Raw genomic sequence first — 27,465 nt, 5'->3', positions numbered from 1 at the left:
GTGTACAAAAACATGACAATTATGTACTAGACATTTTCAAACAAATGTAGATATTCACTAAATATGCTCTTAAAAATATTTCTTACAGTTAATAAAACCTGCTTAAAATATGTTTGCTAATTTAAAACAAACAAAAACAGCACGATTAGCATGATGGCTAGCTTACCTTGAAAATGGCGTCACATTGAGGTTACTTCTCACTACTTCGGACTACAAAGTTGTTTGCTAGCCCAGCTAGCTAATAAGGCTACTGACAGAAGTGTTGTACAGTATTTTAAGTAAACAAACACCAAAAGCAACATGCCTGCAGCTGCAAATAAACAAACACTAAATAACTCAACCTTTTCAGTGAGCATCCATCTTGAATCTTGAGTTAGCCTGAATGAATTGCACTATTAGCATTAGCAACAGCTAGCTAGTTAGCTAGCTGAGCAGACTAGACAAGTTAATGAAATTAAATGGTAAACAGACAAATGGAAAATAACATAAGTGAAAAATAAGTAAACATTTTTAAACTAATGTAAATAATACCTGCAGTTAAAAATATTTTCGCTAATTTAAAGCAATCGAACAAAAACAGCAAGATTAGCATCATTGCTAACTCCGTACTTTGAAAATGGCGTCACACTGAGGTTACTTCTCACTACTGCAGACTACAAAGTTGTTTGCTAGCACAGCTAGCAAACAACAAAGCAACATGCCTGCAGCTGCAAATAAACACTAAATAACTCAACCTTTTCAGCGAGCGTCCATCTTGAGTCATGAGTTAGCCCGAATTAATTGCACTATTAGCAATAGCAACAGCTAGCTAGCTGAGCAGACTAGACAAAAGTAATGAAATTAAATGGTAAACAGACAAATGGAAAATAACATAAATGAAAAATAAGTAAACTTTTTGCACAGTAACAATAGGAATAACTGTTGTTAATATTATTATTACTCTTATAAACCGTTTGTGCAGTCATAAATGTTTTCCGAACAGCTGTAAACTAATCGAAGTTGATATGCTGCAGACACACAGCTGTTGTTGTTGCGCTGCTTCTCATACTCTTTGAACCCATAGAAGGATCAAGGAGCACGGCGTTAGCAGAGAATGTATTTATTGTAAGTCATATTTACACCAGCAGTCACTGAGTAAAAATGTTTTGTTTCACAGATAATAAAAAGAATCTACAGACAGAAGAAGAAGAAACAAAGGAGAAGATTACAAACAGTCACACCCTCCATGTCTTTGGCAAGAGTGCTTCTCTGTGCAGCAGGTAGCCTTGGAAACAGTAGAAAATATTGCACACACACTTTTCTTTACAGAAAATAGGTTCAAACATCGTGGTTCACGTGGCTTCAGACAGTTTGTACACATGCCCATTGGCCTAAAATAGAGTCAATGATTCTCTGAAAAGGTCAGAAAGATGTAAAAATACTTCATGTTCACATGGCTACAGCAGATGCATCGGGTCAAATTCAAACACTGTGGCCTGTGGACATTAAGATGACGTCATGGTGTCAGCTGGAGTCACGTATTTTAATGTTGTGGACTGAAGTCTCCATAGGAAACAGGGACGATGTCAGACGTGGCTTGATGGAGCTCCAGGTGTCCCGTCACAGTATGGTGGTGGAGCCATGGCTGTTGGCACTGGTTGGCGTGCCGCTGATGGCGTTGAAGATGCCCATGGAGTCAGACAGAGTGCTTCTTGCACCATCGTCCACAGGGTTAATCTGGAAGAATCAGCCAATTGTTTTTATCCTTATTCATCCTGATAATGAACATTCTGTGTTTTAATATTAGTTTAACGCACGACAGAAGCATCTTTACCATCCAATCTGCTCAAGCCAGCACAAAGGAAGCAGGAGAGAGACGACATGGTTAGTAAGAAGAAGAAGAAGAAGAAGAGGCGGCAGCCATCTTTATCCAATCACCTCGTTCGTCCTACCTGCTCGTGCATGATGCTGGACAGCTCCCTGGTCAGGTCTCTGTAGTTGGCCTTCATCTCATCATGATACTCCTGCTGGTCCTCTTTGATCAGCCGCTCGTTCACCCCCAGGGCCTGACCACAGGCGTCCACAAACTGCCTGAGGAGGGACACATGAGCAAAACACTGCAGAAGTAAGCCCACCTTCAGAAATAAACATGTTTACAGTGTGGTAAAAAAAAACAGATTGATCACGGTCCGAGTACCTGAAGACCTCTTTGAGCTGCTTGACCTTGTTGTCGGGGTATTTCTTGGCACTGCTGTCGTCTAGGAAGGCTCTGGCATAAGCGAGGGGACCGGCGTTCACCTGCAGAACAATCGAGGTCAGACAGATCATAAAGTGTGAAGTGAAGAAATAAAAACATGATTTACAGCCTTTAAATGGCCTTGTACCTGAACACTGATGCTGCCCTGCAGTTTGAGCTGCAGGCGGATCATGTCCACCTCAGAGGCGGAGCACAGCAGCCGCAGCTCCGCCACCTTGGCGCTCATCTCGTCGATGGCCACCTCGATGGGGCTCAGGTCGGTCTGGTGCTGGTACATGACGGCTATACGCTTCTTTACATATGGGAAACAGTGGGTGGCTGGAAAACACAGACGGGTTTCCATGGTAACATTCAGGATATTAACTTGATTAGGCTGGAACCTGATGATTAGGCTGGAACCTAATCATGCGGACTGATATCACCCTGGGATAAAGTGGACAGTAATAAAGCTCACAGGCTGTTATCTGATGTTAAGTGACTGTAAGTGTTATCAATAACAGAACCAGGAAGGCACTTTTGGACGTTTACTGCAGTGATAACACTGACAGGTGATATTATACCGCATTAACATCATGTGATATCTGGTGTGTGTGTGTGTGTGTGTGTGTGGCTTACTGGTCAGGACGGTCCTCCTCTTGCACTGCTCCTCCACCCCTCCCTGCTTCTTGCCTGAAACGGTGAACGGCGTCTCGAACACGAAGCGCCGGATGTTGTGGCTCTTCTCGAAGTCGGTCTTCCGGTCCTCCAGCTCCTTGTCGTCCAGGTAGGGGGTGACATGGGTCACCTGGATGTAGGCGTACTTTGAGTCCAGGTCCTTGGGGTTCACCTATGGGTGCAGAGACGGGTCATTCACACAGTGCATGCTGTGTTTCACTGAGCCAGATTACACACACAGAACGGGACCCCACCCTGCCAGAGTCCTGGATGATCTTGACGTTCTCCTGGCCGAACTTGTCAGAGTAGAGCTTCAGGAGCCTCTGTGAAATCTCAGACAGTGGGGTGAACTTTGGCTCCTTGTAGATGTACTCCTTTCCATCCTCATCCTCAAAGAAGCCCTGCCACACACACACACACACACACACATTAGCAATAAGAAGACTGAAATGAGGCACTAGAATCACAATGGTAACACACTCTACATCTACACACTTACCGCGGCCTATGGCAGCGATGAGAAAGAGGAGAAAGCTCAGTTAGAAAGAGGTTTAGCACACTCACGACTCAGAGGTCAGTGTGTGCGCCGGTGTGAGAAAGGGTGTGTTTCTGTTTGAATAAGACCACATTATGCCTCATGTTAGAAACTTGCCTGTCCAAAAAAGGCCACTCTGAAGTACGTGCCCAGCAGCCTCTTGCCGGTGTGCATCACCTCCATCACTTTGGTGTAGGCCCGGTGGAGTGTGTCGTACAAGTGTGTCAGTTTCTGGTGCACAAGTTCAGAAAAGAAATTGCTTTGAATGATTGTTTAAGGAGTCATGTAATCAAGGAGGTTGTTTTTTTTTACCTCGAAGTCTCTGCGGTGCTCGTAGATGGGGATGATGAGCCTGTAGACATCAGCGATGAGCTCATAACGCTCCGCCTTCCACAGGCCATCTGCACACTCCTCCAGCAGCTCCATCAGCACCTCCTGTACACAGAAGAGTTCACTTCACCCTCCTCTGGTGTTATTTGACTTTAACCTGAGCAGAGTGTTCAGGCGTGGGAGGAAACAGACCGATCACCTCTTTTCTTTTTATTGGAGGATGAGTCCAGCTCATAAAGAAGAAAGGTTTTTCAGGAGCAGATGGAAGGTAAAAGCAGCTTTTAATCACCTACACATCTGTTGATGTCATAAAATGTCACTTTCATTTTCACAGGGTTATCAGTTAAGAGAAGGCCGGGTCTCTGTGTCAACAAGTCCTCCATGGACTGTCCATTTCCCCTTAGGATTAATAAAGTATTTTTTGATTCCGATTCTGTCTGAGGGACAACTCCAAGACACTAATCAGATTTTCTCAAGACTGTTCCTCACGGGAGTTCAGAGATTCTCGAAAGTCTGCTTCATCTACACAGAGCAGCTGCTTCTCTTTGCAGAGATAAGAGCCTCTCTGCAGTCATTACATCCTAAAAGCTTGGTCAACACGGGGAGTGGTAAGTGTACAAACTCTGACCTCATTGAAGTGAACATCCTGCATCCCTACGTCCTCCATCATGGCCGCCTCCTCGTCGATGTTGGGAGTGATGACGCGGAAAGCCGAGCAGCCCTGTCTGAACATACCTGACAGAGAGGAGAGAGGCTTATCTGACTGGAACCCAGTGCAAAATATATACTCGAGTAAAAGTAGAAGTGCTACATCAGCAATCCTACATAAGTAAAAGTCTTAAGTACTTTTAAATGTACTTAAAGTATTAAAAGTAAAAGTACTCACACACTGAATATATATGATTGATTTCCATTGCAAAGGATCTGAACAGGTTAAAATAATCAAAGAAATCATCTCAAATGAAAATGGACCATGTGTAGATAATGTACATGTTCAGTCCAGAAGCAGCTATGGACAGGTCTGTGTGTCATGAGGCAGGCTGTGGGCATCAAGTGAACAGAGAGGCTGCTGATAACAAACAGGCATTCAGCATTTTTACTGTGTCAGTGTTCCTGCTGTAGATTCATGTGATGATTCATGTTCATCAGACATTAATGGATGGACCTGTGTTAGCAGACAGCAGCTAACTAGTTAGCTCACTGAGCCAGAGCACCGGCATCATGACTGAGGCTCATTATAGAAACACAGCTGGCAGCGTGACACCACCTCCATGCAGAGTCTGACCTCACATCAGTCCAGCACTGTGTTCATCACATGGAACTACCACTGCTGAAATCACATTTTCCTGCAGACCCTGTATTTGTTATAATAGCCAGCAGGGGGCAGACATAAGTCAGAATGTATGAGCTTAAGAATGAGAAGAAGAAAAATCTGAACTTATTTTCTGAGCTTATAGTCAGAAGGGTGTTATATTATCAATGCACTGTCAGGGTGTTATTCAGCAAGCAAACCTTTGGAGTGTTCAGCTGGCAGATGATGTTCTTCTGAGTCACTCACAGAGGAAAATACCTGGCACATGGCTTTCAGTATCATATAGGTGCAAGCTTCTAACACATTTTATTACTCTCTATAATCTTCTTTCTGTATTAATCAGTGATTGTAGGATAATCTATTTTCTACTGTGGTTTCACAGCGACTCACTTTATGGCTTCAGTAAAATGATAATGATCATAAAAAGGGAAGCATGTGACTGCTACGAGACCCTTCACTCCTTCAGCATCTTCAACTCACCTTTCCTCCACAAGTACTCCGCCACCAGAGCAGCAACATGCACGTAACACATGGTGGCCTGTGAGTGAAGAAGACAGAATTCACACAGGAGCCCCATAATAAAGAGAGGTGATTTAAAAAAAATGTAAATAAAACACCTCTGAGAGATCTCCGTTTTTGTTGTGGATGCGTGCCATGCTGTCCAGCCAGGTCTTCCGGAGCTCTGGAGTGCTGGTGTAAGACTTGGCCAAGCTGTACTGGAGGTCCACCAGCATCTCCGGGTCGTTCTCGTGCTCCTTCATCTGCTCTGTGGCCATTAGCACCGTCCTGATGCGCTTTGTCAGGTCCTTCACGTCTGAGGGAAACGCTGTGTGCTGCAAAAGAAGTGACAACACCGGGTCTGAGCGATGACAGGTCTACGTGACAGAGACGGCTGACGTGTCGGGTCACAGCCTGCACCTTGATGCTCTTGTCACTGTTGGCACAGTTGTTGATGATAGAGAGAGACTGCTGGAACCGAGTCCCACCGATACCGATGACATCCGCAATCAGCTGACTGACTGCGATGACCACCTAGGCCATTATAGAGCACACAAATCAGACAAAATACACTTTACACGAAGAAAGAAAACCCTAACTCAGATAACAGACACACACCTGCAGGTGCGTTCGTACAAATGACTTGCGGCCCGTGTAGTCAAAGTTGCTCTTCATGAGGAAGTAGAGAAGATGGGCAGCATCACTGCGGATGGAGCTCAGCTTGGAGTTACAGGACTTGAGGATTTCATAACACAGAGAGGCACACATGTCGGCCCTCCCATCGAAGAAGGTGCAGGGGAACTGGAGGACATGGAGGTGCCATTACATTGAGAAAGATATCTCTGATCTAACCAGGAGAGTGAAGAGAGGCAGAACATTCACCTTGTAGATGAAGGTCCTGAGTGAGGTGAAGACCTGTTTGAGGGCGGCCTCGGACTGAGGGATCTGCAGAAAGCACAGGTGCACCTGGAACACCTTCTTCATCAGGGGATTGTGGCCCAGATCTGAATTCAGCTGGGTCTGTTGAATTCATAAAACACTGGGTTAACACGATGTCAGACACATCGGAGGAACATGTGGTGCACAGGCTGTTATGACCTTGAACCCCATGATGAAGATGCTGAGTGTGTCCAGCACCGTCAGGCAGACCTCTGTGGACACGTTGGCCTCCAGCAGGCACTGGCTGCTCACATCAGCTTCTGTGTGGGAGTACACTGCACAGAGAGCACAGGTCACTGTGGGAGATAAGGCTTTATAGGAGTAATAACAGAGCACCTGATCTCCCTGGGTCTGATGGCGTTGTTGATTTGTATCAATAACTAATGATTAATAAAAGGCAGAATGAGGTTTTACATGCTGGTTCAAGTGTATTTGGCTTACTGTTGTTGAAGGTGTGAGCATTCTCCAGAGGTCCTAGCTGCTGCAGGCGGGCGTGCAGGATTCCCGCCCTGTTACGAGACACAGGCAGAGTCAGAGACTTCCTGTCTGGAGCTACAGATCCTGGCCCCTCCTGGCTCCTGTTAGGCAGAAGAGAAACACACCGCTGATGCACAGACACAATTCAAACAATTCAAACGTCGCAGTCATTGTTAAGTGTCATTCACACTGTGACGTTAAAGAGATATCACGGCAGTGTCATGCATTTAATTAGTCTTACCCATGCAGGAGGGACCAGAAAATAGCTTGGCAGCAGTGTTACAGATGAGAAACAGCAAAGGGTTAAAAGAGTCAGTGAGAATTAGCCTCAGTGTGAGTCATGTTATTTGAAAGTGTGGCAGACAGAGTGGTGTTGATGCTACCTTGCAATGAATCTCTTCCCCATGTATCTGAACTGATGGAGGCAGACCCTGCAGGACAGACACCAGTCAGTAAAAAATCACGGTTATCGTTCTAGTTCACATACACAGTTGTCCATATCTGCACTTACTCTATTAAGGTAAAGAAGTCCATTAACTCTGAGGGAGCTGCTTTGTTCCAGTAAGCAAAAAGGGCCTCTGACAGTGATGAAAGGTGGGATTATTATTTCATATCAGTGTCAACATAAACAACAGTGACACAGTTGAGTGCTCCTACCCTCTGACATGCTCTTCAGGATGTGCAGGAAGCACATAAGCAGGTTTTTGATTTCATCCCTGTCCAGTTTGTCGCAGCGCAGAACACTGCTGCCTAAAGCCGACGCACACTGGTTCTGAAGAAGAGGAACGAAGGAGAAGATGAAGTGACAAACCTAAACTTAAGGAGATAATGCATCACTCAAACAACCTCAAAGATGAGAAAGGTCACACAAGGTAAGGACAGCTAAAACTCTGCAAAGGTGGAGTCACCCAGGGGCACTCAGAGAGGAACTGTGGCTACAACCAGAAGCTGAGAGGCCACACAGAGGTCAAACTGAATACTTGTATGGGGATGTTTTCCTCCTGATCTCCATCTACTTTCTTGTCATTATCAGCATCACTGTCCTGCAGTAGGTCAGGCAGGGGCACAGTGAGGAGAGAGAGGTCCACGGTGAGCCGCTTGGCCGCTCGACTCAGAGGTGGGACTCGCTCCTCTGGGTCAAGAGGGAGTGGGGGCACATTGACCGAGTGTCTCCTGGTAAATTTCTCCTTTTGACGGAGGTGTGCGGTTACAGGAGGGACGTGGGATCGCTAGAGGAAGGAGGTTGTGGAAGTCCAAGAGTGCAGATTTAACACAAGTGACAGGGGAGCATGAACTATCAAACGTGGTCCTAGCAACGCATGTTAGGTATCAAACCTACAAGCTGTACCTTCTCCAGGGAGTTGGTCTTGTCGCTGCTCTTGTCCAGCAAGCTGTTTCCAGAATCAGTGGAGGCCAGAGAGCCTCTGGAGTCTGCATGGTGAACCGAGCTGACATTGGGAGTAGAACTGTGAGGTGAAGCTGTGGGAAAACACAAAAAAGTTACAAAGTCATTTTGATCATGTGCTCATTATTGATAAGACAGGGAGAATGAAGAAGCACCTGTTCCAGAGATGACCCCAAACACATCTTTATGCAGAGTGTTTTCTATGCAGTTCCCAGGTTTGGCTGAAGGCACCATGGAGTTCGGCACCAGAGAGTCCTCCCTTGTGTTCTGGGACAGAAAGGAACAAGGTGAGCTGCTTTAGCTCAGAAACACTAAAAACAAAACAACCAGCTAAGCCTACATTAACCCAGTAATTCATGCTTTTGGAGAGATTTCAGGTCAGAAATGGAAGCTGTCATTCAGCTTCCCACCACTAGGTGTCAGGCTTACACTGTGGCTGCTGAGAGGAGCCGAGTCCTTGATGTCAAGTCTGTAAACGTTCTCCTGAAGCAGGCCAAACAGAGGGAGGTAGAGGGTGGCGAGCCTGGCCTGCTGGCTCTGGAACGGCATGTAAGAGTTCAGAATCTAAACTAATCCTTTGGCAATATTCAGGAAACGGACTCCATGATGAACTCACTTTCGCAGCATATCGGTCATCAAACGTGTGTTTGATCATCAGACCCTTCAGCACCTGAACGGCGATCTGACGGATCTCTCTGTACTCCTGAAGGGCCGCACCCACTTCCCTCAGCAGCAGGCCCACCAGGAAGTGGTTCCGACAGAAGTCGTCTGTCAGCGAGTAGTCCAGCTGCAGATCTGCAGACAGGGCATTCAAACAAAGTTCCAGAGCAGGACAGATATGACACTAATGTAAAGTGTGTGTCTGTGTTTACCTTGGAATCTCTGTATTCTGCCTTTCCCAAAGGGCATGGGCAGATTTAGAGGCACATAGTGCTCATGGTTGCACACTACTTTCAAAAACTCAAACTTGAATTCATACAAAGTCTGCGAGGACGAGAGGAGAAACTTTAGGTAAGCTCCAGGGTTATATTAACTGTAATAAACACGTAAAGCAGAAGAAGAGCTTCTAAACCTTGGGGTCTCCTGGAACAAAGCAGTTCATGTAGTTGTTTATCTGCTTAAACACAAAGCCTCGGTCCATGAAGGTGAGGCAGCGCTGAAAAAAGAGAGAAAAACACAAAGGCCGGTGTTAAACATGACGATGCAAAAAGGGTGACACTGTCCTGCAGGAGCCCGGAGAAGAGCCAACCTTGATGAAGACCGCCAGACTGTGGTTGGCATTGCGTGCCGCGTCCAGGTTGTCCTTGTATTTCTGCGTGATGTGTGGCATCAGCATGCTGACCAGAGTCTCCACTGCATGGTAGAAGGAGGCAGAGAAGCGCTGGTTCCTGGAGAGCTGAAAGGAAAGAAGAGGGAGAGGAGGTAGGTGGGTGAGGAAAGACTTTAAAGATGAGACAGGAACAGACCTACCTTTGATTTCCCGCTCTCGACGAGGTAATGAGCCATTGATTTCACAAGAGCTTCAAAGAAGTACCACGAGTGCTGCAAAAGAATCACAGAGTTGAAGCGAGGAAATCTACCTTTTACTTAGAGTTGCTTGTGAATGTGTGCCACCTTCAGCAGCTTGTTGCTGGTCAGGAAGTCTGTGGATGGCTTCAGTATGGCCGTCATGGCTTTAGCCAGCTCCTCATGAACAGTTTTTACATTGGCAGAGGAATACGACTCTGGCTTAAACACAAACTAACGGAGGAGAGACAAGAGGAGGAAGGTCAGAGCACCATCTCTTTTTTCTATGGAAATATGGAGGTAAGTATGTAGAGAACAGGTAGAACCTTAACGTAAGATCTCAGGTAATGCTCCAGCCCCTCCTCGTGGCATTGTGCTACAACATGAACCATCACCCTGATGACGAGAAACAGATGATGTAAGTAAGACGTGCCACATGCAGCTGGGGAACTTTTTCCTTGTGTGGTGCTTGCCTGGTCACATTGACAGCCACGTCTTCGTGCGTGGCTCTGGTCAGAACACAGAACAGCTGGTTGAGGATGGTGGGCAGAAAGTTGACCATCACGTGACCCTCCATTGCATGGAGACTCTGAAAAGTGGGAATGAAACTTGTCTGATGTTGGTCTTTGATGAGGTGTGTTGTGTTCATCTTTGGGTTCTGAATACCTTCAGGTATTTTACCAGCTGTCCCTCTGAAGCCTGCTCCGACACCTCCATGCTTTGACAGTGGTGAAAGAAGTTGTTCAGGTGCTGATCCTGATTTAAAAAAAAACACGTTACCAGGATTTCAGGGGCTCAACTGACAAGATAAAAATGCTATCCTGTACCTGAGTGTAAACTGTGGAAACAAGATGGGTGGAGACTTTGAACAGGGGTTTCCCTCCATCTACCCATTTGAGCTCCGCCCCAGAGTGCTGCAACAGAACACAGCATGATGTCAACATGTTAAATTGATGAGCCACTCTTGTGTACATTATACTACAAATCAAATTAAGCAATTAGCCCTGCATCAGAGAAGCAGCAGGAGCATATTGATCGCTTGTTTTAATGGATCACATTTTAATATTGCTCAGATTTCACAGGCATTTAGTGTGCTTAGACTTCCATAACGTCCCAATCTGATCATCACTTGTAAGATCTTTATCCATGAACTCCGTCTTAACAGCTGACTTACCTTGTTGACTCCCTCCTGGGAGCTGAGGTACCCGGCGGGTAGATTAGCAGCCACAGGCAGCTGCTGTTCGTTCATGATGACCCTGCCATCCCTTAGCAGAGGCAGCCATGCCGATCCGACTGAAGAAGGAGAGCAGGATGTGTTTGTAAAAAGATTTAACATATGCAGGTTGGATTGGGGGGGGGGGCCCACCTGGAGTCTCCACCAGGTCTTTCTTCTTGCTGTTGCTGTCGCAGCTCACATGATAGAAGGTGAAAAGAAGGTGATGCTTCTCATGGAGCTGAGGTGGCAGCTCTATCTTCGTCTGGTGGTGAGAAAAGCAGTTTCCTGGGGTTGATTTCATGAAAGTGAAAAAATGCCTGCAGCGTTGAGTGTGTTACATGGAGCACTATCTGTTAGGAGTACCTCATCGTAGAACTCAGGGTTCTGCTGGTGGTGCAGAACGGCTGCATACGCCTGCTTAGTGAAGAGAGGGCTGCCTGGACGACCATAGATGACCTACAATCAACCATGAGAGAGAGGGGGAAGAGTGTCAAGCTCCAGGTTGTAACAAATATAGTTTGGTGATATGTAAATGCACCTTCAGTGGCTGGGCATCTTCTTCATCAGAATCCTTGAATTCAATGCTAACAGCGATATTCCTCGCCTGGACAAAAACAATGGAGAAGTAAGAACAGTTTCAAAGATGGCGTGATTTTCCCCCTGTGACTCTCATTAAATGAAAGAGGGCAGCAGAGGCAGGTTGGTTAATGTGGAGCTGACCTAGTGAAAATAACTGTGTTAATGTATAAATCAGAAGCTGCAGCTCTGCATGAGGATAATAATTCCATCCAGCCCTGCTGCTTGGCCGAACAAGCCGGAGGCAGCTGCCAGTTTTCTGGTAGGCTAAACAGGAATACAGAATGATGACACTAAGCCAACGGCTGCCAAACAAAAGCATTACTCTCCAAAAGCGTCCACTGTTTTGCACGTCAAGGATAAAACACTGACAGTACCTTAGCGAAGGACTTCTGCCCGTCATACTTGAGGTGTTTGGGGTAAATGTACAGGTGGTTTTTGTAGATGGTAAAGGGTTGGGAGCACTTTGCAATGCAGGGCACAAACTCCTCCACCTCTAACAGAGTGCTGCCCGGGCCGTTTCCCTCAAAGTTTCTCAACGGGATGTAGGAGGAAGTGACGCAATCTAGACGCCAGAAAGAAAGCAGCAAGGTCAGAGTTTAGTGGTTATAAATAGACGGTCAGAAGTGTTTTTGTAAATATTTATATAGGGTTTACTGGTTATATCCGGGGCTACGCTGTCAATAGTCACATCTAGGTTTCCTAAGAGAACAGGCAGTTTGGCCATTTTCTCTGGTCTGTTGGAAAAACAAGGCAAAAGGTCTATTACAACTTTATCTATTAAAACAAGTGAAAAGCGAGTGAGGGAAGAAAACATACTTTCTGAAGTCTGTTAGCAGTTTGAACATGTCCTCGTCTGACAGCTTGCTGCTGTCCTGTCTGTAAAGAGCTGAGAATCGGGCGCTCTTGTCCAAAGTTCCTGAAGCATCTTTAAACACAGGCCTGCAGAGAAGAAGAGAAGAGTCCGTTTGTATCCTGTATCCTGACTCCAGACACAAGAGAATAGGTAGTTTTTTCCAACGGCAAATTTGGTATATACGCGACGAATTTAAGGACCATTGCAAAGTTCAATGTCTGGCAATATATATATATTTAAAGAAGAGCATGCATTTCAAACCCACCACAACTGGTCAGCATACAGAGATACACAGCTTTGCTTCATACCTCGCAGCCCACGCAAATGGCATCCTGTACTGTCCCAGTCTGCTGCAAGCGGTCTTTGCATTCCTCAACACCTTTTGAGCCATCTGTACAAAGAAAGCAGGTGATTTAGTTTACTGGCCGGCCAATGATGTGAGGTCTAGCTAATGATCTCATCTGGCGAACCTTAGCAGAGTCCGAGCTCTTCATGTAGGGCTCGGTGCAGTGTGTGATCCCACCCTGAAGGACCTTCTCAATTCTGGCAACCAAGAAGATTTCTGGATGGGGGCAGGTGACTGAGAACACCCCCTGTCTGGGGTACTGGAGTGCCCCCTCTGGGAGCTTGCCAGCTAACCTCTGGTCCACCAGTGAGCCGTCGCTGTTGATTTGCGAGTCCCGACCAGAAGTCATCTGTCGGACCAATGGGTGGTTGAGATCCACATGGAAGTCCGCTGAGATCTTTCTACTGTTTTGGACGTCAAAAAGGGCCAGGACCACGTAGAAAGGCTCCACCTTCCATGAAACAGGAGAAAAAGCAACAGTTTGAGGGATACTCATCCTTCCTAATGCACTTCTCAATTTCCATCAAATGTACCACTGATGTAATGTATCCTCCCATTCACTTTTTCCACCATACATTTCCATTACACAGAGCCGTGTGTGTCTGTGTGTGTGTGTTCTGAGAGCTAATAGCTGTGGCTTTCCCAGCTGGGCGTCGGAGGAATCCTTCTTTGACAGAGACCTTGGAGAGTGACGGCAGGAAACCAGCCTCAGACTGAGGCTCGGTCAGTTGCCATAGTAATGGCTATTCTCTGTGCCAACGCCACTAGTTTAGAAGGGGTGAGGAAGCAATGAGCCATCTGAACTGTCTGTGATCTTCATCTGATTTCACCCTCGCCCTCATTCGCTAAACAACATTTCACAGACCCATACTGGACTTTGACTAAAACACACACGTTTGTAGTCGGGCCCTCTTCGTTGTCTGAGACGCAGCCTTGCAGGTTGAACGACAGGTCGTGACAGCTGACCAGGACTCTCTTCCCAAACTTCTCCTCAAATTGCCGCACATCCGGCTCGATGCAGGAAAAGTCCAGTTTCTGGGGAAATGTTTTTCACAACAAACAACATACAAGTCAAGTCAATGCGGTGGTATCCCGTGCAGGTCTATTTCAGTGTACATTATCTTCATCACCTGTGTGTCAGGGTCCAGAGTGAAGAGCTTGAGGCGGGCTTCACTCCTCATTTTGGATTCAATATCTCTAGCAGTCTGTTAAAAACAAATACACGACTCAGATATTAAAACAACCAAAACCAAGCTAAGAAGCTAAGAGACTCAAATGTTCTTTAAGGGCAGTGGCGTGGGTTCATCATTGCAAACAGCTCCTTAATGTCTATCTTTAAAATTCAAATGTGAAGCTGTGTAGCTTAAAACTGTAAGAACTCAGACTGCCACGTGCACAGCTGAAGTGTTGGCCCTGTCTGGCCTCTACATTTGGAGACCAAACACACTCTACCAGATGTTGGTAAATGTGTGACCTGGATGCAGGAAATGCAGCTGTTTAGCTGTTATTCTGCTCCATGTGAACTCGTGGGACCTTAAGACAACCACAGCACCTGAGGACTGATACGTAATGGGAGACCTAACATGGAAAAACAGGCTACCTGAAAAGAGTCTTGAAAGCTTCCGGAGGAAAGGTCTGTTTTTCCATGTTCCTCATCTGTTAGAGAGATCAACACGGACTCTGTTAGCTCCAGCTGTTACATAAAAACACAACGATGTGTTGGTGTCAAAAAAGGAAAAGAAGAAAAACATTTTAATGAAACATGAAAGACGTTCCTGAGGAAGTATATCCACGCACAGCAAGCATCACCAAAATGCAAGCAGACCAATGTCACAGAGTTCATTTAGGCCCCGTTCACACTGGAGAGAGTCGATCCAGCTAGAGTAGGATGGAATCCAGATAGCCTTTAAGCTGGATACGTTCAGACCTATTTTCAAATCTGGCTATCACGCGTGCCTGCGCTCAATCCAGCTTAATCCGGCTTGTTTGTTGTCCTCCAAACCGCTAGGTGGCGCCTCATAATATACAAAGTCCGTTAAGGCCGCGGTAGGACAATGTGTGCGTATGCATCGTGCGGTTTTTTTGTCCCGTGTAGCTCGTTCCTTCGTTTTTTCTGGTTTAAAAAGCAGTTTATTCCTTTATAGCCCTGTGGAAAATAAACTCGGGGCAAAGCTGTCATAGTTCGCTGGTTGTTTACATACAGCTTTTGTACGTGACACGGACACTGTCCCTGTGAAGCCAATCCAGCTAGATCCACCCCGAAAGGTGGATTGAAATCAAGCTGGATATTTTCGGATTTGCGGTGTTCAGACTCTGGATATATCTGGATACGGCCCGAATCCCGCTCTAGCCAGATTGATATCCCCAGTGTGAACGGGGCATAAATACCATCGTGCAGGTCTCCATTCCTCTTCTCCTGCATGGCCTGTTCAAAGCTGCTGTGCAGAATCTTGTTGAGAGTGCTGATCCACTCCTCCATCTCTGCTTCCCCGTCTGCAGCCAGCAGAAACGTGCTCTTATCCTGCATCTTCAGCTCGAAGGCGAACCGGCGCACTTTACTGTTCTGAAAGGACACAAAAATACAAACATGGGTCTCAGGCAGTGCTTTTTATAAAATCCATGTTTGAGTGGCATGTAGACAGCTTACCTGAACCACGCCCATACAGGAGTCAAGGAAGATGGTCCCTTTGGGCTCCTTGGAGGTGTTCTCATCTTTGTAGAAGTTGAGGTTGTAGGAGCCATCGCCCAGCTGAGCCAGATGGAAGTACCTCCTTTTGAAAGACTAAGGAATAAAAAAATAGAGGATGTCAACATCCCAGACGGCCTCTTTCTTCCTCTAAAAATACTGAAGAGGCATGGGAAAGCTCAGGAGTGAATCAGCCAACGAAATGCAGAGGAGGAAACATTTAAAACAGCAACAGTTGGCATGTCGGCCATCTTTAGCCATAGCATTCCTGAGACTTCAACGGCACTCTCAAAACATGTTTGACTAATTTTTGTGATGAGGAGAAGAATGTGGGAGGGCATCACTCACCCTCATAGTCACACTGATTGCACTGTTCATGTTGCCTTTGTACAGCCAGCCATGTTTAGACACTCCTCCCTTCTGAGATCCAAGAGAGGCAGTGTCCTGAGGAGGAGGATGAAAACATTAAACAAAATTAAAATCACATACGTTTAGTCCTGCACACACATTAAAGTGTCTGCCGACAGTCCTCAAGGCAGGGAGGAGGAAAGGCCTGCATGGACCGCCTGAGAGAATGCACATCATTAAGATCAACACTGCACTCCTCTAATCTCAGGGGACTTCAGCCATGAGGGCGTGTCCCTTAAAGAGCATTGACCTTCAGTTAAATCAATGCCTGAAGGTCATTATTGGGAAGCCCTTACCAATGAATGGTACAAATGTCAAGAGGATGTTTGTGAACCTCAAACATTATAACGTTAGCGGAGTTTGGTTTGGGATTTGTGGTCCTACCTCGTCTTTCTCCACATCTTCATCCACCTCGAACACATGAGCTGCCAGTTTCTCAGGTCTCAACACTTTACTGATGAGACAGAGGAAAGACAAGTTAGATGACTGTGTTATTTCAGAAGTACAGGATGAAAGCGAAGTGTTTAAGCTGCAAGTGTTCTCAAACCTCAAACGGCCATCTTTGTCCTTTGACATTTAAACTCTGGGGAACTACTCGCATAAACAGTGTCCAGGCCAAGGTCAGGCCCTTATGTAGTTTGACACATGACACACAACATCTGTAAAGCTCATTCCTGTCCTCAATCACAGTGGCTGTTCCAAAGGACACATGCATTGTGGGATTTTCCTATGGTTTTAATGATAAGAACTATCAGCGGTCTCAGAATAGTCCCACTTATCCCTGGTAGAAAAGGAAACAAACAGGAAGTCTTCTATTGTGATTGCTAAAGAGCTTTCAGTCTCCGGATCAAATTTCCATATTTCTAGTATCCTGGCTAAATCATCCAGTGGGCTATAAACAACAGAGAATGCCATTGAGGACAATAGGATTTCATATGAGCCTTGGAGAGCTGTTTCAGCAGAGTTTATTCATCCATAAACACATTTATAGATGTGAAATACTTTTGCTAAAGAGGCCACATTATACACTCTTACTTTGGGAGCTGGCGGAAGTCTCCAGAATACTCCTCATACTTGTAGTTGACCACATGCCAGTCCGACTTGTAGGTTTTGATGCACTGCAGAGATAAAGAGTGAAAAAAGGGGGGTGAGGGGGGCAGGCACGGACAGGCTCAGGTTTCTGAAAGATTTTTTTGAATATACAACTATAAAACTCATGCTGATTGAGCCAAGAGGTCACTAAGACTTAAAGTCAGAAACATCTGTAGGAGGCTGCTCCAGATGTAGTTATGATGTAATTCCTGGCTGCAGCCGTGGGGGACTATCACCTATCAGGCTCTATCAGGCCGCACCCCAACCAACCCCAGCACAGAGCTCCTCTAAAACAAAATGATGTAAACTGCACATGAACCGCAGGCTCAATCTGTGGCCAATGCACTGCACGGTCGGAGAGAAGACAAAGTTCATTTAAAGGCTAACAGCAACACTCCTGACATGCATCGTATCAGTTTCCCCTTTGTTTCCTAATGATGTGGGTGTCTGATAGGTCTTCAAGGTGTGAGGCCAAGCGAAGAGCCTTTGTTTGGATGAAAGGAAAGAAAGCATGGCGGTGGCCCAAACCAAAGGACAGAGCAGAAGAGGAAGAATGCAGAAAGCAGGCTGCTATCCAGGTACGTGTTGGTTTTACCTCATGGACAAACAGAGAGTGAGCTTCTTTTTCTGCAGTCTCTGGCACGGTGGAGAACAGAGTGCGGCCCTGGCGCCGCAAGGTGGAGATCTGAGGAGGGAGACAGAAAGCAAAGCAGGCATGAAAAACATGACTGGCACCACCATGTTGATCCTGGAGTTGTTTTTTACTCCCCCCTGTGATTATCTGAATCTGTTCTCTGGACTCTTCTTCAAAAGAAGGAGCTGAAAGGAAATAAAGGGGCTTTGCTGCAGCCTAACATTACTCCTCCTCCTCCTCCTCCTGCCAGCCGCATTAGAAGGATACAGCCTGAGAGAAGAGAGTGCAAATCTGCAGCCAAGGAGCAAAAGGCGCCTCAGGGCATCTTCGGATCGAGCTGCCATTGCTTCTCTTCTCGAGTCACAAAAACGAGAAGAAATGAGTGGCACAATGACCTACTTTTGTCACCAGTCTCCTATTCTTACACTGGCAGGGCCTCATTTGACCAATTCACTGCATTAGCTATCTGGGCCATACAAAGTTTTTCTAAGTATTGGCAGCAGTGTTAAGTGTGGAAACTACAGATCATTCAGGCAGACAGTCCAACTGTCTGGACGTTTTCTTGTTTAACCTAAGCAAGAAGGCAAGAGAATACTACAATACTACAAGTTACAGAACAAAGATGAGACAGCCATGTTGGTTGCACACACATGAAAAAACTTTTACCGAAGAACACCACTGTCAATCAGCCATGAGCTGCCGGCTGCCTGTCACAGTCATTGAACTGGAGCTTTGATGGCTTCCACAGGAAGAATGGGCTGATGCCAAGTAGGCCTATAACACTTAAGGCAGGAGTTTGTACTCTATTTGAATCGAAATTCAAAAACTTAAAGATAAAACTCTCCTCTGTGTGTGTGTGTGTGTGTGTGTGTGACTGCAGCACGTGCACATGCTACACCCATATGTTTAACTGGCTTCCCCCCAGCCCCCCGTCTCTAAGGCCCAGTGATGTAAAACATATGGCAGGTTAGACAGATGGACAAACCCAGTCAGACCAAACACACACACACTGAGTCCTAGGCAGTTACTAATGACTGTGCACTGCAGACGGCCTCGCAATGAAAACCACCCGTCATCCGCTGATTGTGAAATAGTCTGGAAGGCTGCAGAGTTCCCACCGCTGTTGTATAAGCTGGACTTCTCTTTGGGGTTCTCACCTGAAAGTCGTCCGTGGGGAACTGCAGCATGTCCCGTAGAACATCACTGGTGATCTGCGTCTTCCTCTGAAGGAGAACGTTCTCGTAGTCCAGAGGCTCTATGATCTTTGGCTTCACCTAAAGAAACAGATCACAGCATCAGTCCAGCTTCTGTGTTTATCCAGTAACAATGTCAGGGTATCACGTTACACAGGAAAATATGTGGCTTTCACACTGGTGTCTGCCTGGACAACAAGCTGCCATTGTCCTTTCACAGCACCAAAAGCAGGAACAGAGATGTCCACTGAATGTGGGTTAAGAGAGGAGGAGATGCTGGACGGATGGACGGATGGATGGATGAGCGCTGCGTGCCACTGTACCAGTCACTGAGCCATGAGCTCACATTCAAAACCTGAACTACATGGTTGTACATCAGCTTTACAGATCAGTTCATTTTTAAACTCCCACTGCAGATATGAGCTGAAACATTCCACAGTAAAAACCCAGGGGACTCCTCCTGCATGTCCTCCCCTAAAATAGATCTTCACTTATGACACATATGTGAATGTTTTTAGAAAACACAGAGGGCAGTTTGAATGGGGCAATGCGATGGGGATCATTTGGATTAGCCTCCTGACCTACGTCCAATGAACACACAACAAACCTAGGCCAATTAAACAGACCTCTCAGGATTTACATTTTGATCCCACGACATAAATCCTCCTGATGACGATAATGCAAACATCCAGCCTCTACCTCTCTCAGCCTTTGGGCCATGGAAGATCAGCTGATAAGCAGAAAATCGTCAGCTCTGATTTCCAAATGGACGTTTGCCGCTCAGACAGAAGATAACAACAAGCAGCTGTACACTGTTTGTGTGACTGGTGTTCTTTAGGGTAAATTAATTTGGAATCCTGCTAAGAAAAAGAAAGTAGAAAGAATTTTCTACTTTGCCAACTTGTCAAACTCTCAGAGTCCAAAGCACAGGAGCAGTTAATGAACAAAGGGAGCTACAAGTGTTCCATTTTCTAAAAAAAGATCAACATCCAGCCCCCTGGAGAGGTGTACCCTCAAGCTACTATTTCCCATTTCCGTCCAACCCCTTTTAAAAAATCTTCAAAGCTGTTCTGGGAGCAAGAGAATCTAAGAGATAAAAACTTGTTTAAACAATCAGGTCCTGCAAGCAACTCTCCCAGAACAAGCTTTAGATTTCTGAACTTTTAACACAAAGGACGGAACAGTACAAACTCACCACTGCCACCTGTGACCCCGCCTCCACCTCTGCCTCAATCTCAGCCAGGCTCCTGTACTGCTGAGGAGACTCTATCACCATCTCTCTTTTGGGAGCTTTGCCTGCCCGGCCCTGCATGGCGCCGAGTGCTGCCTGTGTGAGTGTGTTGCTTCTCAGCAGGTGCGAGACTCCGCCATGGCACAAAGTCGCTCGAGTCTGAGAGGGCTGTGAGATTCCCTCTGTACTGGATCACGACGGCCCAGCCTCCCTCTGCCTGTCTCTCATCAGAAGCATAGGGCCCCTCCCACCCTCACAGCTGCACAGCCATGTGTGTGTTTGTATATGTACAGTGTGTGATTTGTGTGAGTAGGAGGGGAAATCGACCACTCCCCCAGTTAAAAACTTGGAGAAGGCCCAGATATTATGTCGTCATGCGGCTGCCCCGCCTGCCTTTTGTCCTTTTCTACAGGTACGTCTCCAAAAAGTGCAGCATTTACTAAAAATATCTGTTATCTCAATCTGGTGGAGCTCTGCTGCCTGCTGCTTCGCTTTGAACTGTATCCGGTGCGGCAGGCACCCACAGCAGGGTCTGTTAAAACACACTTCCCTCTTATCCGGCTCTCACTTTCCCGCTGTTTCAGGAACACTTTGAGTTGCCCCTCCATGCCGGCTCTCAGAGGACCATCACTCGCCTTTAATCTTTGAGCGGCGGAGGCGCCTGGACTCAGCTGTTTTCTATCCGAGTGTGTGTTTCAGAGAGATGACATTTAAAAGTTTTCAGAGAGGAATTACTGTGGGTAAATTTATGCAAATCTTTTATTTTGGAGCTCTCTCCCTTATGCTCCCAACCCACACTGGTGTTTACAAGCAGCTGACTCAACAAGCATGATTAATAACTCATCCAATTATCTCCACGGGTTGAGAAGTTAAAGGCTCTCTCATGCACAGGGACTGAGAAAGAGAAGTTGACACGCCACGGCTCAGAATGACTTCAAAGGCCGCCAGTTTCTTTCTCATCATTTGCATAGGTTGTTTTAACAGCGCTCACTTCAAAGGGACTGGTTGAAATGTGCCACTGAGAAATATTAAAGGGCTATCTGCAGGTCTGAGGCTGAACTGCTGACTGTGCTGCGTCCCCGTCGTCCCACTGAGGACGAGGCCTCAGTGACAGCGTCACCATCTCAGCGTGATAATCAGCCTCTTGTCAGGGAGCCTGGCTGCGCTGAGGTCATCCTGCTTCACTCCATCACGCTTCCTGGAGCTATTGCTGGTGCCCTGCCAGCAATACCACAAGGATGCGTGTATATAATGGGAGGGAGTGTAAATCAGTTTACAGGACCATCTGCGTAAGCACTTTACAAAAAAAAATCATTTTCAGAGGAAGAATGAAGGAGGAGGAGGAGGAGGAGGATGGCGTCCATTTGTTTGTTTTTAGACAGCTTGAACCAATTAGGACATGTGAGCCTTCCACACCCTTCCCAGGAGGCACGCACACACACACACACACAAAATATAAAGATGTAGAGCGTCACACACGTCTTTGGAGAATTGCATAAGGGCAGGTTGACGTAATGTTTGGGAGTTGAACCTTCGCAACAGGCGCCCTGAGGAGACAAAGTGTGAGGGTGTAGCCTGAAAAGAAGAAAAGCCTCCCCCCCAAAAAATATAAGAAGCAGCACGGCGGTGTGTCTCGTGGTCACCGTACAAGCTACAGGTGGTGTGAGGAAAAACATGTGGGACGAGTTAAATATGATACCAGAGAGGGGAGTTCCCCAAGTCCTAATGATGTCAGCACTCCCAGAGGTGCTGGGGGATCAGACCGCGGAGTGACATCCACTGAGAGCCCCTGAATTAGATCAGTCCATCAGAAACAAACTGCAGATGCACTTGTTAGCGCTGCACCAGTACAGAAGGCAATGAAGACTATGTGAAAGGTTACAGGAGACCAACAACATTCAGAAGTGATAGTGATTTACAGCCTTGACTCATACTAACAACCCTACTAAACCCCCTCATTATTGATTCTCCATTAAGTCTCTCTGACTTAACACAGCGGCAGGCTGCCGGCTAATGGAGCTAACATGAGGGGAAGTAATGCAGTGCATAAATCCAGAGCAGCTGCAGGGACTAAAACATACTCTGAAGCCAGAGACTGTATTTTTGGGGTTTCTGTAAAGCGACTACACACAATTATTATTCTTCGATCTGATGAGTCTCTCCTCTGTCTGTGAATTATTCATATTTTCCACCTACTGCCTGAGTTCTATACACAAATTACTCCACAGTCTGTGTCCTGTGTGCTTCTACAGACTAAATTCTTTGTTGAAAACATGCGAACATGTTGGGCTTTACCAGAGCGGTGGTGGGAATCCAGAGTTGAGATCCCCTGAGGCTCAGCGTTTCCTCCTCCTCCACCAGTGCCCCCAGCTCAGCTGCCCCCTTGATGTAACCACAGTTCCTCTCAAGGATGGAACGCAGCCCCTCCAGCAGAACCACGCTGGTGGTGCATCCCATGGTGCTGCCGGACACACCACGCAGGGTAAAATTCAGCTCCAGGCAGGTGCAGGATAGCCTCCTTCACACATGTAGAAGTCCAGTTAAAACTCTGCAGCTGTGTGTCGTATCCACCCGTGTGCTGCTCAGCAAGGGTGTAGGGATGGAGGGATGAGTGCGTGGAGCCGTGAAGCTGTTCAGTCAGCGAGAGCAGGGCGTTGACTCTCTGACTCCTCTTCTTTCCTTCCTGCTTCTGCTGAGGGATAAGGATGCTCAGCGCGCTCTTTCTCCCATTCTTTTCTTACCCTCGCCATCGCTCACTTACGCCTGTCACTTTCACTTCTTCCCTTCCTCCCTCCCTCCCTCTCTCCCTCCTCTCTCTCTCACAGCTTAGTCATTTCTATGACTCTGCATGCTCTGTCAACAGCACAAGCAGACTGTTTCCAACAAAGACGCACACACACTCACCCACACAGAGACTGGCTGCAGCAAACAAGTTTGACTCTGTCCATCTTCCACCAACAGGCACAGCCACGGATCAAACATCTTTTGACCATTAACACATTGCTGGAGCCAGATGCATCATAGGACATCCACTTAAATCATTTATCATCTCTGCTGAAGCATGCAGGTCTGTTTGTGGAAGGTCAACGTCAATTCTTCAGCTTCTCCCTGAGATAAATATTTTATCGTGCTTGACACACTCCCCTACTTTTAAAGGCATGATGCAGCAAAATGAGTAATAAGAGACCATATTAAAAATAAGGAACACACACCTCACAAAGGAGCAATCTGCAGACACCACCCCTGTCCTTATTGTGGAAAAAACAGACAATAGTTAAATATGACAGATTCTGGCAACAAGAAGATGTCACTTTTATGAAACGTATAAACATGAAATCCTAATTTGAGAATACTACAGCTACAACTACTTCTGCTCATCCAAAGGCTCAGTCCCTGTTCTTGTGTCATACATACACTGCCATACAGACGTCACACACCACTGCTGCCCCCTACAGGCAGCTCCTAACACTGCAACAACACTCACATGATGACTCACTGGAAAAAATGCTTCTTACCTCATCTTTTCTAATAGTTTCTCTACACAACCACGAGATGAGCAAACTGCAAGCCTGTGCAAGAATACGACAGGCACATTATCATGAAAAACATTCTGCAATGGACCCAGAGAGCAACAATTTAAAAGGGGGTGATAGCTCTTATAGGAGACAAAGAAAAGGAGAAAGGAGGAAGGAATATACCCTTTTGCATGTATCCTCTGTGACTGTAACCGTGCTTTCTCTCACGCAATCTGTGCTAATAGTTTCATCAGGGACCTAGATTTGGGCCAACGATAATTAATGTTAGAGCAAAATCTGGGTTACACTCCAGTAAATTTGAGTGTTGCACATCTTATGAAAGGCAACCTGATTCTTTAGCAGACCATGATCCTCGTGCACGTGCTGCTGCATTTGTTTAGATCACACTCTAATTACGCCACTCAGCTGATGTGCTCTAATTCTACCTGCTTGGGCCTAACTTCCATATGGAAGGATTCTCCGGCAGCCAGAGGGACTGTGAACGTTTTCCACACTAAAGCGGCTATTTTTACACAGAACTGGATCAAGTGGGTCAGAGGAAATGTTTATGGTCACTGCCCAATGTTCGCAGACAGAGCTGGCTGCACTGCTGATGGAAAAAAGCAACTGTTTTGTTAATCAGGGTTTTAAAGACTATTTCCAAAAAATAGATTTAATCGTTAAAGGGGCATTCCACGGTTTTCACCTAAAACTGACAATGATGTGATTGGGTGAAGTCACTGGTGTTATTTTGGCTACAAGTCCATCATACATTACACATTTAACCTCAGTGGGGGAGTTTGCAGAAGCAGAGAGAAGGAGAAGGAGTTTTCCTAGGTGCTGAAAGGAGATATGTGTCTGTTAGCAACACACAAACATTAAGAGCATGAAAAATATAGTGTAGTAGTAGTCTGTAGTAGGTAAACTGGAGGCAGATTGTGCAAATAAACAACAAAAGATGTTGCAACAAGCTGAAACCTCCCTTACAGAGAAACGAAAACATGCAGCTACACTCCAATAAAAAATGATGTGGTTCTGTAACCAGAACTTTTACAACATCATGTCATGAAAAAAGAATCTCGAAAAGTTTCTACACACACATGCGACACTAGCCGCAGGTGTTTACTTCTGTGGTAATGACACAGAGTGTGAGTGGCCTAAATAAAGACAGCATGGAAACCACATGGCTAGAAATGCCCTTGCCTCAGCTATTAGCTGCGGCCACTCGCAAACCACAAAAACCCAGAAGGCGACCATGGTGGCTCCTGTATCATGACACAGATATAGGTCAGCAGTGCTAAAGCATCTGCAAATCTGCAGATTATCTCTGCCAGGTTTTTTATGCTCTAATCAGACCAAATCCTCTGGATTGGTGTTGACTCTTAAGTGCAGGTCCACAGTTCAGACTGCAGGGCCTCACTAAGTAAAAGTGGAAGGTGATATTACGGGTGATGGATGATGCGTACTACAGGGTTAGTGTTTCTCACACTCAGGTGTATTTTAGGTGGGAGCAACAACATTTATCGGCAGACTTAAAGAATGTGTGCTTTGTAATGAGTAAAGACACACATCATTCAGGGCAGAAAACCTTGGAGCAAGCGTTTCTCACAGTTGGAAATGATTATTAAACCTGCAGGAGCTGCTTTTACTGCTCCGCGGCTTGGCCTCCTCTTAGTTTACTGAAGTGAAGCTGAAAGCAGTAACATGCTATGTGTCCAGCTCTATGTTTCTCACTCATGAATCCAGATCATTTCTGCACAGTCTCTTCATAATTGATGGTCCCTGGGGTGCACGGCGTGACACCAAGTTACAGAGGAGAAAGAGGGCAAGTTTAAAAATAGCCAGGACAACTACCATCATCTCATCCATTATTAAACACAACCCAGAGATCCGATCTGGCATCCATTACGCCACTCCACACCGACACAACTCATACGCCACTGTGACATAACTGTGCTGTGTGGACATGAAGCTTAAGGCTGAATAATGTATTGTTTTCATTTTTCATCTACAAACTGCTCCCTGCTCCTCTCTACTATTGGCTAACACCTCACAGCACCAGCCGACCTGCCCGTCACTCTGTGAAGCTGGAGTTCTAATGGAAATTCTTTGATGTCTTGTACACACACTATATATTTATTTGCTTTGACCATACCAGCATGTCAACTCCATGTCAGTCGGGAGGGAAAGCAGCTGCACCATAAGCACATGGTCAAAAATAGAGGTAGAGAAGTGCACAACAGGCAGAAAATGGAGAATGGATCTACAACTTTTGATCCAGAAAGCAACTTAATTTATGTTTCAGCTTAAAGTATATGTAAAGTTTGGAAGGGAATTTTTTTCTGAATTTAGCCTCAGCATATTCTGACTAAGGAAATGATGACATGTATAAAACAATCCTGCGTTCTCGGGCCTCTTAGCAACGGAGACTAAACTGTGAATGACTTCCTAACAACATCAACATACACACTGGGACCATAATGGACAGCAAAGGCCATTAGCTCCAGAAAAATGGCATCATTGATCCCATTATGTAACAAGACGACCGGTATGGATGAGTCTCTGGAGACAACAACAAACAAACAACAAATGAAAATTACTCAAATATAATATACACAGTCATATAAGGCTTTAAAAGAACTTCAATAGATTTCACATCCACACACACAGTCAAAGAACACAGGCGAGCTGGTCATCACTCAGCTGTTTCTGTATCTGGTTGCAAGGTGCACCTACAGGGTCAAATGACAGAATGTGGCTACAAAAGAAGTGTGCATGCCTGTGTGTGTGTGTGGTGCTCCATCTCTTTAAAGCTGGTGGTGTATGTTTCGGTCACCTGGCAACCTCTTTGAGAAAGTTGTAACAAGAGTCAAAACATGGTGAATATGGATGAAACTGGAAAGCTGAGCATGCAGCATTTAACTAATCAGCTATAACCTGCACATAGAAAGACTTGAAAGGAAGTGGATAACCATGACATTCCTCACCACCACCACTGACGTCCTCACCGCCTCTGACACGCTTTGCCTCAGCTCTGCGGCGGTGCCCGGTTTGTTGAGTCCCCGGGTGAACTTCCTCGCCTCAGGTGGAGCAGCAGAAGCCATAGTATGTCCCACCTTTCATCAGACAATCCAGCAAGTTGGGATACCCACGTAACGACAGGCTGCGCTCCGGCCGTGTCAGACGTGCGTAAACGCGCACCAGTGCCGCTTTATTCTGCCTTAATGCTTCCGTTAAAGTCCATGCAAGCTGCTGCACACAGCACCGCACCCCCTCCACGCTGGCTCCACTCTTCAACAGTACCCGCAGAGCGATCCTCTGTCTGCCTCGCTCTGTCCCAGCAGCGGAGGTCCCTGGCGCAAACTGGCACGCCCCCTTTCCTTGTTGTAAAAACGCACTGAAGGGCAGCTGCAACCATATAAGTAAACAATATATACAATAAACTGCATTGTTAACTTATTATTTTGACTATTGACTCTTATATTTACCATCACTATGGTGAGTTTTGCGTGTTATATAACCTGCAGGGTGCGCACAGTTCTGCCACAGGCGCAGGCAAACACTGCCGCCTGCTGGAGTCATTATTGTTGTACACACTTTGCGCTTTAGGATTGAAAACATGTGCATAAAGTTCTGTGACCGCACAGAGGCAGTAAAGCAGCACTAATAATCCAATAACTGGTGACGCATTCACTGGCATTAGAAACTTAGCGCAGCTGTGCGGCGTACATGATAAACACTGGAGCCTTACATTGGGGAGCCTGAACGCAGCAGGGCTTCCAGGGTGTTGTATCCACAGTCTGCGGCACAGCGGCGCTGC

The 27,465-nt window shown here is 46.2% G+C and overlaps 1 protein-coding gene across 7 annotated transcripts; it reads right to left on the bottom strand.

The window, feature by feature from the left end:
• Positions 1-1,027: 1,027 nt before the first annotated feature.
• Positions 1,028-27,053, bottom strand: dock9b (dedicator of cytokinesis 9b). Of its 7 annotated transcripts, XM_028393021.1 has the most exons (53): positions 22,426-22,845; positions 18,864-18,980; positions 17,668-17,757; positions 17,016-17,098; positions 16,365-16,434; positions 15,921-16,016; positions 15,534-15,668; positions 15,275-15,449; positions 14,487-14,542; positions 14,017-14,091; positions 13,781-13,921; positions 13,011-13,337; positions 12,849-12,931; positions 12,504-12,626; positions 12,342-12,421; positions 12,062-12,249; positions 11,647-11,712; positions 11,472-11,564; positions 11,259-11,370; positions 11,067-11,185; positions 10,720-10,806; positions 10,559-10,648; positions 10,366-10,481; positions 10,219-10,288; positions 10,001-10,126; positions 9,857-9,928; positions 9,636-9,782; positions 9,459-9,542; positions 9,259-9,370; positions 9,003-9,181; positions 8,816-8,923; positions 8,542-8,653; positions 8,330-8,460; positions 7,639-7,753; positions 7,493-7,559; positions 7,365-7,412; positions 6,946-7,082; positions 6,664-6,779; positions 6,448-6,585; positions 6,184-6,366; positions 5,986-6,099; positions 5,685-5,900; positions 5,548-5,605; positions 4,384-4,490; positions 3,738-3,860; positions 3,543-3,656; positions 3,145-3,291; positions 2,852-3,062; positions 2,364-2,554; positions 2,177-2,277; positions 1,932-2,070; positions 1,814-1,821; positions 1,610-1,716 (listed from the first exon to the last, which is right to left on the bottom strand). In XM_028393021.1, coding segments are annotated over exons 1-53 (6,159 nt in total). In that variant the 5' UTR covers positions 22,588-22,845; the 3' UTR covers positions 1,610-1,715. The 7 variants fall into 7 exon arrangements, with proteins under 7 accessions (XP_028248790.1, XP_028248830.1, XP_028248812.1 ...); XM_028392989.1 differs by lacking the exons at positions 1,814-1,821; positions 22,426-22,845 and adding an exon at positions 26,633-27,053 and having other exon boundaries at positions 1,028-1,716; XM_028393029.1 differs by lacking the exons at positions 1,814-1,821; positions 22,426-22,845 and adding an exon at positions 26,633-27,053 and having other exon boundaries at positions 1,028-1,716; positions 6,946-7,013.
• Between the last annotated feature and the right edge of the window lie 412 nt (positions 27,054-27,465).

The sequence above is a fragment of the Parambassis ranga genome, chromosome 2 (assembly GCF_900634625.1).
Source record: "Parambassis ranga chromosome 2, fParRan2.1, whole genome shotgun sequence".
In the NCBI taxonomy this organism is placed as follows: Eukaryota; Metazoa; Chordata; class Actinopteri; family Ambassidae; genus Parambassis; species Parambassis ranga.
This window is presented reverse-complemented; position numbering and strand designations above follow the sequence as displayed.

Coding starts and splice junctions, on each gene's coding strand:
- dock9b (XM_028392979.1), bottom strand. CDS start 22,587: ATGGGATGCACCACCAGCGTGGTTCTGCTGGAGGGGCTGCGTTCCATC. Junction 7,754..8,329: donor AGACCAACTCCCTGGAGAAG/GTACAGCTTGTA, acceptor CCTCTTCTTCAG/AACCAGTGTGCGTCGGCTTT. Junction 3,292..3,542: donor GAGTGGCCTTTTTTGGACAG/GCAAGTTTCTAA, acceptor TGTGTGTGGCAG/GGCTTCTTTGAGGATGAGGA.